The 12,722-nt window shown below is 41.7% G+C and overlaps 1 protein-coding gene across 1 annotated transcript in view; it reads left to right on the top strand.

The window, feature by feature from the left end:
* The window catches only part of LOC111269512 (GTP-binding protein Di-Ras2), a 31,684-nt gene extending 18,975 nt beyond the window's left edge, over positions 1-12,709 (top strand). Inside the window, exons 3-5 of the mRNA XM_022849167.2 lie at positions 2,585-2,770; positions 9,304-9,471; positions 10,815-12,709. Coding sequence (XP_022704902.1) covers positions 2,585-2,770; positions 9,304-9,471; positions 10,815-10,925 — 465 coding nt within the window. The 3' untranslated portion in view covers positions 10,926-12,709. The remainder of the gene's footprint in view (positions 1-2,584; positions 2,771-9,303; positions 9,472-10,814) is intronic.
* Positions 12,710-12,722: the final 13 nt, after the last annotated feature.

Here is a 12,722-nt window from a genome sequence, read left to right as displayed (position 1 = left end):
ACAAAGCGGGATTCTCATGTTGAGTGTTTTGTAACGGCCACCACTTGCACTATCCGTACCTGTTAACGATATCGTAAAAACTACTTCAGATAAGCTATTGCGTGCGTTTGTGAAGGAGCTCTTAGCCGTAACGTCGAGTGTTTTCTATTATATTAAACACGATAATTTCTTATTCGAAAGGCATTTCGGAAGGGTAAAAAACGCATGTTTGTTTCGAAAATGTCGTTTGAAAAATGTTTGACTTTTAAACAACTATATGATACAACGATATGAAGCAACTGTTTACAATTATATAGTAAAGCAAGCTGCACAAACGAAACTCACCACCATAAACTTGTAACGGCTGTGGGGGTCGTATCGGTCTTCTGTTATTTTGAATGTACGCATATTTATGCGCAGATAAAAACAAGTCAGAGAAAAAGTTGGTCTGATATTTATACTACATTCACTAACTGCCGTATTTAGTCCTACGAGCTTCATGCGCATCCAATCCACCCTAGAGGATGCATAGGATATTGTGAAGAAACTATAGATAATTCGACCGATGTACACAATTTTCTCAGAAATTGGATCATTTGAAACTGTTATGTAACTAATAATTATCTAACTAAACATTAAACAGAAGTATATAATAAAAAAAAACGAAGTTTCTTAGCCTAAGCCTCTAACACCATTGTCGTACCACGTAAAAGTCCACCACGTAAAAAGTTGCGCATAAACGCCATATAGTTGCTCGTGAATAGAGCAAAATGATATCACACAGATGACATACTCCTAACGCTTGGACCAGAAAAATTAATGCTTTTTTTTGTTCCGCTAGGAAATATCGGTTCGTATTGCTTAGACATCAGAGCCATCCCTCTCGAAGAGTCTTTCAGCGGATAGACGTTTCTCTTTCGTGTAAAGACACCAGATCTGGTCATTTATTTAAGTAAATCGATGTAATATAGGCCATCAAGGTGTGTATGGAGTTGGTTCAAATCACGTTAGCGTTTGTTAGTTAATACAGGGGATTCATATCGTCGTTTTTCCAATAGAATCTGCGATTTCAGCCCGTGAAATGCAGCACCTCGATTGATTTGCTTTTTTACTTCCATTAAAGAGGTCGTACACTGTGTAAAACTTATTACTGAGCTGTGTCTTTTCTTTCTTTCTTTCTGCTACAGTCACGTGCGAAATTTTAGGTATTAAGTAAAATTTATTTCTATAATTATCTATATATAACCTTGTTTTAATAACTTATCTTGGTGTTTTGCTGACCATCAGAACTCAAACGACCTGGCAGTAGTGTCGAACTGCCTATTCTGCCTGATGAATAGCACAGTTTACTAGGGATCCACCTAAGATCCAATTGCCAAGGTCGATTCATCATCAGTTGCAAAATATGACCTTTCGTCTCGTCGCCATTACCTTTTGTACCAATCTTCCTATTCTTAAATCTCTCGCATTCAGTACGTATCGGGCAGTGAATGAGCTCGACTTCCCGCAGCGAACAAAGACCCAATGGTCACCTATTGATTGTCAATGTTAAACGAGTTCATTACGGTAAAATCCACACAGCTATACCAAATACTGTAAAAGCTCTGTATTTACATTACCTGGCTTCTAAATTTGTTCCGTTAGCTGAGTGTATTTCTGGATAAAACTTTAATCTTGTTATTATATACCAAACAAAGCTATTCATTTGAGCCCCAATCCAACACGTATGCCTCACAAGTGTGTGAGGTATTCAGGGAATATTCATAGAATGTCACCGATAGAATCACCATTAATATTTTTTCTATTGTCCTTGTTATTAGCCGTTTTTTTTTTGACCTTTTAATTTATTTCGCAAGGATCGAATGTTTGGCCATAGCTTTCACTGTAGGCCCTGTTGCTAGTGTACATAAGCTTTCGAGATCACTTACCCAGGTACCATCAAACGCCATTTAATATTTACGTTGACGATCGCTCATAGCCAACCTTTGATGATAAGCAGTGGTGATTCCCGAGGTAAGCCACTAGATGTAATGCGAAGCCCGTATCCCTGATTAAGTAAACTTTATCCTTCTTTTATACATTTTTTCATTACAAGCTGATCCGTCCTCTTCATGATCAGCATACATTTATATTCCTATCTCCCGTTCGGTGCCTAGGAGCGGTATTTCAGCCTGGTCCTCCTGCATCTGGCCGTGTTGTTTCGCTTCAAAATCTTATGTTTGTAGGGCTTGCAATTTTACTTACCATTTTGGTATGCTTGAGATGCAAGCGCATCCAATGTTGCTTCCTTGCTTTCAGACAGTCAAAGGCCATAGTGTGCTTCAACTGGTAACAAAGTCTAATAATGATAAAAATAAGACTATAACAATTGGCTGGTGCTAGATTTCTATGGAATTGTCTGCGTCAGATATGACATAGATTGCTACCGAATATGCTAAATATACTACTAAATTATTTATGAAGATGAAACTTGAATGCGTTCAATTATAGGCATCGATCGTATTTGGGTAGCGAAGTTAAAAAATTTTTCGATTAAGACGCATTTCTGTATGAAGCATTCGTTCATGAGTTGACGTTCCTCTACCTCATGCGCGTATCCTTTCAGGTGATTTCATGTAACAAGAACATCTGCACACTGCAAGTCACAGATACAACAGGGTCTCATCAGTTCCCCGCCATGCAGAGGTTGAACATTTCCAAAGGGCACGCGTTTATCCTCGTATTTTCCGTCACCTCAAAACAATCGCTCGAGGAGCTCAAACCCATCTATAACGTCATTCGCGAAGTCAAAGTGAGAAGTAGAACCGGCCCTTAAGATATTTCTAAAAAACATATGCGTGATTATCGGATATGCGCACTTGCAGTAGATGAAAAACATTTAGAGGAGTATTATTCAAAATGGCACAGAGTCAGCATAGAATAGTACTTGCAGCCTAGACGAAACTCTATCCGGGAAGGGGGATGTATAAATTCAGGAAAAGACGGTTAAAGAAAAACCTTATATACTGTACGCAATGCCCATTTACCCATTCACCAATAATGGCTAACATAAACAGCACTCACGTTATACATAGTTTGCGTAAAAGTCCTTCAGTCACTTTGCCCAGGTGCGCACTTGAAGCTACTGCTCATAGGAATATGCGAAAACTGGGTTAAAAAAATCAATCTACCGTGTAATTTACCTTAAACGCAAAAACCCCTGAATTCGGTGCCTGCTACTGCTGTGGTAAGCAAATGGTATTATCAATATCCATTCTGCTGTACGGTGGTCGAAACGTGAAACTCTCTCGTTTGATCTAGGCAGCGCCTACTGATGCCTCCGCCCTTCGACCCATTTCGCTTGCTGTTTCCTTGAGTTGGGTGCGCTTTTTCGTGTATACATGGTCTGCAGGCCCCGTGTTGCTAGTAGACATACGGAAGCAGTGTAAAGGTGTGCGCGAGAAAAGGTATATTGGCATATAACAATACCTTCACAGCATAGTGAGTTGCCGAGGAGAATTAACCTAATGGGAGAACCCTGACTTAAATGTGAGGCCTTGCAGTACGTACCGGTGCTCCGTGAGTAAGCTTGAAAAACAAAATATGACTTGCAGCCTGAATGATACCGACGACGAAAGTGAAACTCCAAATCCTAGTTCTGCTGACGTTATCAGATGCGCCTTCAACGATAGGTCCCCATAACAAATACAAACAAAGAAGAAAAAAGGAACAGCAGCTATCGATGCGCAAATACGAAGAAAACGAACGAACTTATTTAAACCTATGTCAATAGGAAATCCGAAAAAGAAGCCTACATAGAAGTTATGTGACAGCAGATATATACTCCAAAGAGCCAGCTTTTCATGTAAAAAGCTTGCCGCAAGAAGGCAAACTTGTTCCGATGAAGAGCAATTTGCGGGAAGACTCGAAACTTTGCAGCGCGTTCTTGCTTTTGAAGCCATTCCACTTTGTCTTTGATTAAAAAGTGCGTAACGCTTTTTTTACTGCAAAAACTTTCAACAACTTTCAACACAAATGTCCCTTTCAGTAAGAATGATACCTTACGGCACGATGGGAATCAGTGATTTGAAGAGCGGTCATATTTTTGATGGCTGCAAATTATTACGGAAGACGTATCACCTCTTACTTCGTTCTAGCTCAAGCTAAGGCAGCGGTTGTTTTAGGCATTCAAGTCAATAGAAGCTTACGATTCACTCAACTCTACCCTAACTAAGTCAAATTTCAAACATACACATCATCTACTTCTTCATAAAGCTATTATGACATTTTTTTTAATCCAAGCCAGCATTTTGATATTTAGGTTTTGTATTATTTGATTATTTATAGCTTAATCATCAGTATACGAAGCATTTTTTGTGTGGGACCCATTCGTTTTCACATCGCTCCCCTGAGTCCGCTCAGGATGAACCATATTTCCGCCACGCTGCTTCCGAGGGCGATCGATCCTTCGTAAGAAAATATCCTCTTGCGCAGTTTAAATTTACGAGACTCTTGTACAAAACAGATTCCTGCATCTGCACAGGTACCTTCCGTTAAGCTTTCTTTGAGCTGGTGATGGGAAAGGAGTTCTTTCTTGTTTGCACTGACGAAGACTCATTATTTGGATTCATTTTTTGAAGCTAACTAAATTATTGTTTGTTATACAAATACCCGTAGGTGATGCGAGTGATTCTCGCCAAGCAGTAGTTAGCTGTCTATTAAGATTTATTGCCCAAGTCGGCCTAGTTATTATCCAGCTAACATGAGCTACAGGTTTACATTTAAAACGATACAAATGATTCAGTACCAGAACCACGTGAATGCTCATCCATAGCCCTAATGGTTCCTACCAAAAGGAAAGCAAATTCAATCGTACCAGTCGTTTTCCCTAACAAACAGGCCAAATCAGTTGTCCCGCCCGTTTGTTGTTGATCTTCGTAAGCCGCCTAGCAGTAGCAGCTAACCAATAGCTGGAACATATTATCAGGGTCATTTTGTTTAAGGCAAAACGAGAATCAAGGGCATATGAACGTACATTAGAGCGGGCTTGCTAAGCTTCGTTATCGGACGCCAGGCAAAAATTCCGCACTCATGCGCCTGCCGTGTGTATAGCTGCAGACGTCTATTTATTCTGAAAATAATTCATTTAGCTTAAACTGGACCTTCACAACCGCCAGATACATTCTGCGATCTGGTTCACATTTATGGTATTTTAACATCGATCTGAACTACTATAGAATTAGCCAAATGCCTCAACGCTACGAATCTGCTGACCCGCTTCGCTCTGCGCTGACGCTGTCTATCAAAAGTATAGGAACGATGCTGGCGCAACTCCGGCATCGATCCGAAGTAGTCGGGCTTTGCTTTATCGAAACAGCGAATCGGCTTGTACATGAGTGTCTAATACGGACTTCGTTGTTGCATATCGTTTGATATAAAACATTGCGCTGACTTACGAACATCTGAATATGCACCCTAACCCTTGGTCTGAAATGGTCGACGCACGAACCTTTTCATACTTGAACGGTCCTAATGGTTTGCTGGGAAAGCTAAGCTTTCGACTGACGAAGGAGCACTGGAAGCAAATCCTTTGATTGGCTCGGTATAACGAGTGTTGTGCTTAGAGGCAAATTCGTCGACTTTTCGCTCTCCTCACACGATGGTTATTACTCGCCCTCAGCAGAATTAGCCAGTGATGGTCCCTTACAGATGCCGCATCACTTCCATTTGCATTGCGGCTCGCGGTTTCTTTTCGGATGCTGCCGCCACAGCATAATCCTTGCACTCTTACTGGATGCTTTGATTAGACCTATCCTATAGCCATACAAGGACAGCAAAACAGGAACCCCGTACCCTCCGTCGCATAGCTTCAGATCAAAGCGACTAGCTATGCGTATGTTTGCAGATGTATGCACATCAAATTTAAAGAAAGGAATAGAATATGGTCTTCGCAGTATGTTTAATCAGAAAACCCTAAATGCGACCTTTAAGCGTTAGCTCATCACGCAGCACTTCTTTAGCCCCACCGAACTTCAGAAATGCCTCATTAATATTCCTTGAAGTGGTTGGAAGGGATCGTTTAGGCGATCTAGCTTCCATTGGCTAAAAGCGCTCGTACAGCTTTGCTTTCATGTACGAGTTTCTCAAACATCCAGTCGTACCAACGGCCCTCCATTTCTTCTGAAAACTTGTGCTTTAAGAATCTTTTGACGCAGCTTGCCACCTGGGCCCTTTAGCAGGTGTTTAAGCTATTCGAGCCCCTTCTTCGGCTGGCCTCCGTCGAATGCTACCTCCGGTCACTCCTTTTTACTGTTCAGGTGAGTGATTAGCCGGATCAGTGTCGAGTCGTATCGCCAGCCATCCCGCTTTTCCCACAATAATAACGGAAAGGGATACAGCTACGTTTCACATACGTGTATTCTGCGCTTATGTAGCAGTACATTCTTACTAGACTTTCGTGACACTGCAAAGGTATCGTGTTGTATAAGGATATAGTAGTATGCACTGTTTTCATGAATTCGGCAGATCTGTTTAGTTTTCTTTCACATGACCAATTGACCACAGCCATTGGGAGAGCAAGGTATATGACGAGGTGTCCAAACCACTTTGACGATAGCGGTGGCGGCGGCAAGGGATAATCCCGATTTGATCTCCTACGCTAGACTTGTTGGTTACTGAACGAACTGCTCTGAGCCCATGCCCAGTCGAGTGAGCCCAGAGGAATGGCAGCAAAGTAGGCACCTGTTTGGCTAAGCACTCCCAAACAGCACTCGAACAGGCATCATGGTCTGATCTGCAACAAGTTTTCGCTGCTACGGGTTCTTCATTTTATAGCTGCAGAACTTGGACCGCGGCGCCGTCACTGACGCGTTATTAGACTTCTCGCTCGTTTAAGCTCGTATGAGAACCTCGTGGAAAGTACGTATGGAGATTCTAGTCAAGTTCAAGAGAACCCATTACCTCAGAGGGAAATTGCCAAGAACTTTCTCTATAGAAAAGTACTTTATAAAAATATGAAAAACAAAGAGGTAACTTGAGTAAATCGCAAACTATCATGTGCAAAGCAACTCTAGAAAACTCTACAATCAAACAATATAAATTAGCGCCGCTGAGGTCTATCGAATTAGCTATGAGGTCACTGAATGTCACAGGTTAGGACGAAATCGAGCTTGAAGTCACAAGTTGAACCTGTCAATAAAAGCTGCTCCTATCTCCTTGTCGTTCCGACCGATCATTTAGTAGCTATGTTAATCAGCTTAATTTTATTTGTCATTCCGTAAACCGTAGAAGATCGGTCGGTCTCTCATAACCGTTTAATGATTAGATCTATCCGAATCAACTATATTGGATATAGGATGTAACTTTGTTCTAATCTCTGGAGTGCAGTCGGCACCGTCGTGTACTTTCACCAGCCAGGCCATAGAGATAAACAGCTTTTGGTAAGGACAATTAAACTAGCGTTTTGCTCGATATTAATCAAGGGGGCCATGACTATTCCTTAGAAAATACGCGATACGATAGTGTAGAGGTTTATGATGATTAGTTGAATATGTGTTGGACCAAATCTTATTTTGGTTAAACGTACGCATATAATTGGAACAAAAGCTTTTACAAATAATTATTGGTTCTGCCCGTGGAGCCCTTTTTCTTTGGACAATCATGGTGGTAAATCTGTATCCTGTTGCTTAAGAAAAAGGTAACATAAATAAAATTACCTGGCTATTCTTAGTGAAACAAGCAAAATGTACACTTGAAACAAAGCTAAAATGATCTTCCATTATTCTACAGTTAAATCTATAATCAATGTACAGCGCAAAAAACTGAAATGCCCAAATCATATTTTCGCTTATGTACATATATTGGACGGCTGTTAACATGCTCATATGCTACAAACAACTCGAACCGTCTAACGTGTCATGTCCTAAGTAATTCAGGACACGACTTACTCGTGATTGTGTGCAGTACAAGTATATAAAATAGCAGCAATCAGTTGTTCGCTTTTGCTGCTAACGTCACAGTTTGCGCCCTTCGCTTTTGCAGGCGCGCATCGGCAGAATCTACCGAAAGTTAAAAGAGGACGGAGACGAGCTTCTCAGAGCTTTTGACAGCGAAGGTGCGCAAAGAAGGAAATAGAACGGCACTTCATTCGTTTGACAGTTGACAAACAATGAAACTTGCGTTTTTCATGCGGTTCTAACCCGCTCCTCCGATTCCCTGTTCGCTTAACTGACTCAAGGAGCAGCAGTACCAATGCTAATAGGGACTAAGCAAACGAACAGTTCTCCGATGCAGGCAGCGCCTCGGTAGCCCTCCCCAAGGCTTCCCATTATCTATACGTTCATACACTCACTGCTACTGATGCACACGTTCCCGGCCATTGAGTCTAGCCAATTGCCCCTACTCACAACCTTAGAAAGGATCAAGACAAGAGCGTGAGGGAATAGAAGCCGAATGCTCGCCCCGGAGCACAATAGGGCAAGAAAGGGCGAGAAAGATAAGAGCTTGGTCGATTGCATCTGTGGCTGGGTCATGCAACCCAGAAGGAGGGGGCTTGATCAAAGAAGCTGGGGAAGACCATACTGGACGAAGGGAGACTACGGAGAGGCTTGGGTCAGAAAATGGGTTTATGCAACGGGAATGTTCAGCAACTTGAATAGTGATAACAAAGAAAGACTGAGAACGGAAACTAGGTTTATTTCTAAGAAAAAATCTGCATGACTGCCGTAAGGGGAGAGATACTTCTATTGTATAAAATACAGATATGAGGCATACTGCACGTAGACCATTGCTTTACTGTGAAATAGTGCCATTTTTATAACATCACATCGTACGATTGTATTTTTTTCTCTTAGTATAAACATTTGAAAATGGGGACGTGATGCTGGTTCTTGGTTGCTACGACCAGAGCAGCCTACTTCAAGTTATGTGTCAATAAATCCAAAGATCGCATCATAACCATAACCGACACGTTTACAACGGACGCGTGCTTCGCATTGCTTTCTAGACCTACCCACAAACAACGTTCCCGTACAAAAAAGAAACTAGCTTTGAGCCTTTCCTTTTTCTACTTCTTTTATGTCTTGGTAAGGGCACGACGTTTTATTGTGGTAGACACAAGCGGCATTGCGGAGCACCCGAATAAAGATAACTTCAATTACTTGATTCCTCAAATTCCGTCGTGTCAATACATAAGCACACACGCATAGTCTCTCTTTGCTTTTTCGAAAGAAAGAAAAAATTATGATAGAAAAGTTACGCACCCAACAAGTTCTTTTTTTTTCCCTGTTCTATATTTATGCCGTTCATGTGGTGAACGGTTCTAATTTGTGACGTGGGCCATTTCAGAGTGGTGAGACGGAACAAATACCGATCATGCTGGTCGGTAACAAATCGGACGAGGAATCCTGTCGTGAGGTGGATGCTAGTATTTGTGAGAGTCTCTCCAAACAGTGGCAATGCGGTTACATGGAAACGTCTGCAAAAAACAATACCAATGTTAAAGAACTATTCCAGGTAAGTTGCAGAAATGTACGCAGGTCCCGTAATAATCGTACTGAACTCTCTGGCTATAAGTTGTTTTCTTTTTCCGCATGCAACTGCATATCTATATGATAGAATCGATGTTATTATTTCCTACAAGACTAAATTAACTTCTTATTTTAACGGTATGAAAAGCTGTGCCTAGTTCGTTAAATTCATTCGTCGTCGGTTTCGTATCGCCTCGATTATCGGCTGTGACCGCAAGATTCTGCAAAGCGTTTCATTGTCCTGACACAACAAAAGCATGTTCTTACCGTACATTTGAGAGGGAAGGCCACAAACAGGATTAAGCTCTCAGTTCGTTAGTAGACAGGGTCTAGCCTCTGTAAAACAAAATTAAGAATTTCAACTATATTCATAATTGGCTGTTGATCAGTGATCGGACAAGTTGGCTTCTTACAGAATAGCTCTTTGTATCGTATTTTGTTTTCTTGGACCTGCTGTAAATAGCCGTCTGGGAAATACAGTTAACTTGGCCAGCTGCTGACTTCATCTGATCTCCAGTTCGATCCACCGGATATTATGGATTAGTTACGCTTACTTGGCCGATTGACATATAGTCCATGAGTCCGGTCAGCAAAAGTCGACTTAAGTCAGCTGCAATCATGTCTCCATTTACTCTATTCAAGTCTGAAATCTACCTAATCCGGTGGCTAGAAAGATACGTGTCTATTTTCTCCATACGTCTGTCTTCCTTATTTAAATTCATAGCTATATCCCTTGAAAAAAGTAACGTTTAAGTATATAGAAAAAAAAAATTCCCAAGACATGTTTCTTCACTCATTGACGTGGTCCAAAAAGAGGTCTTTTAATATTATATTTATATCGTACATAGCAAAACCCGCTGGTCACATAAGTATCGTTATGCTGCAGCACAGGCTAACAGCGAGACGGCGTGGAAATAACTGTATTGCGTTAGTTACTACGTCGAACTGCTCGTGGCTCCCATGCTTGATATTATGATAAAGGGCAAATAACTTCAGTTATGATGCTTTAGCACAAAACATTGGCCTCGACGATCATGCGTGTTCCGAACATCTCAATAAATATTCAGACCTCTCTGATCAAGCGAGTACTGCGAAGTAGAATGATAATATTAACAGCAGCGTCAATTGAAGCGCAATACCTAACAAAAAGCATTGCTGTATTGCTAAATTCGTGACAATGGCTCATACCGTCACTCGACTTGTTCCATAAAAACAAACGGAGTTCTAATGTAGCTGAACTAATTATCGGAACCCGCACCATCTTTGCTATTCCACACTATTTTCCATATGTACAAGTGGTCTAATTTAATCTACTCTTTTTTGTTGCAGGCTCTCTTGGAAATGGAAAAAAGACGCAACATGTCCCTCCAACTCGACGGAAAAAAAACTCGTTCCCGTTTCGGCCGCGATAAGCTCAAGGGAAAGTGTGGACTCATGTAGACAAAATCAGCGGCGAAAATACCAATGCAACAGTAAATGACCGACCATGCGAACGCTGATGGCGACGACCCGCACCACATCGTTGGGTCACAATAGATCGGTCCGCAGTCACAGTAAGTAGGCGATACAGCGGCAACTATCGGGACGTTGAACCAGACCAATACTATCAGCATGGTGATGAGCCATTGTCAAATCAGGGAAATGAGGCCTCAAATAAACGTGCGTGTCTGTGCGTGACCCTGTCTGAGTTTGGGGTATACTCTGTACCTGACACCTATATGGCAGTCCGTTCTATTAAAATCATGTTGCAACGTATGACAACATCATGGAAAACGACAAGCTTGAACATAATTCGGCGGGGGCCTTTCATGGTGTGGGGCCCGCGCCGCTTCCCAATTCCCTAGCAAACCCCTGAGTCACCATAGCAAATCAGCTTTCTTCATCTTCCGCTATTAGCACTTGACAACTCTTATTAGAACTTCAATTACAATGTACTCTACAGGAGGTCAACACCCAATCACTTATCTGCCAGCAGAGAGATACCAAACGCGTACCAGCGAGATACCAGCGATCGGCTTACCACAACTAACGGCTATGTAGTAATACTACAACCAGAGTTTAACTAAGCAGATTTCCTATGGCCATTCCCTATCGTCGCTATTGCCATTAAGTGGATGGCGTGGAGACGTACAACACACAGAACGAATGCTATTACTTGTTAGTACTACAAGAACAAAACATCCGACCTACGTGTACCTTACTAGAGAAGGGACAAGTTATATGGCATGGCTTACTTCTTACCAATCAAAAACCTTTGTCTAATGTGGGACGTCAACTGTAACAGAGAGCCAAGAATCAAGCAACGTTTTTAACGAAGTAGACGTGTTGATCATTATAGTAGAATAACAACATCGTTTATACGACATCGCTGAGGTCGTCGCTCAATCGGATAGATCTTAGGCCAACTTCAACCACAAATCGGTTTAGTGAAAAGCGAAAAAACGTTAGTCATAATACCGTACTTTTTTCGAGTCAGCCTAAACTCAGAAGCCTATTTCTCCCCTTAGAGGAGATATGGAGGCGTTCACGACGACCACAAAATAGTACGTCTTACCTCTCTACTTCCGCATTAATTTATACTCGATTTAACTGATTCTACTCAAATCAACAACACTTTCGCTAATTGTACCCTACCCATCCAAATTCCTGTGACTTGCTACATGTTTTGCCACTTGTGAGCGATCAACGCATCGGCACCCGAAGCCCGCCAATATCCCTGGCTTCTTAATGATAATCCTATCGGTCCAAAGTTTGAAAGGGTGGATAGATGAAATTTGCTAAAGTTTGCTCCTAAGCCCTGTCGGCACCAAATGCATACTCCCAGCAGCCCTTCTCTACCGTGTCGACGTAGCGTAACGTGAAACCGCGTACAAGAAAATATCTATAGTCTCTCTATCGAGGTTGCTTGAAGCCGTCTTGGGGTCGTCATAATATCACCCCCTAGAATTTGTGTAACCCGTGATGAGATGAAACCCTGCCACTGACAAAACGTGGCTCTACGGAAAAAAAAACGAAGATGACGGAGACAACGTTCAATGACCTTGCTAATGAAAATAATGACACCATGGATCGGGGAAATGAGTCTCGGCTGAACGGCGAGCAACATCAATACAAAGTAGGGTGAAATTTAAGCGAAGTAGGTGATACGAGAACACAAACAGAAGATAAGGCAGATAGGTAGGTGAAGTTAATAAAGTTATGTCAAAAAACTGTCGCTGACCTTAGACTAACTTGTTA

The sequence above is a fragment of the Varroa jacobsoni genome, unplaced genomic scaffold (genome assembly GCF_002532875.2).
Source record: "Varroa jacobsoni isolate VJ856 unplaced genomic scaffold, vjacob_1.0 scaffold_1391, whole genome shotgun sequence".
Lineage (NCBI taxonomy): Eukaryota > Metazoa > Arthropoda > Arachnida > Mesostigmata > Varroidae > Varroa > Varroa jacobsoni.
Note: the sequence above shows the minus strand (reverse complement) of the source record. Positions and strands in the feature narration are given on the sequence as shown.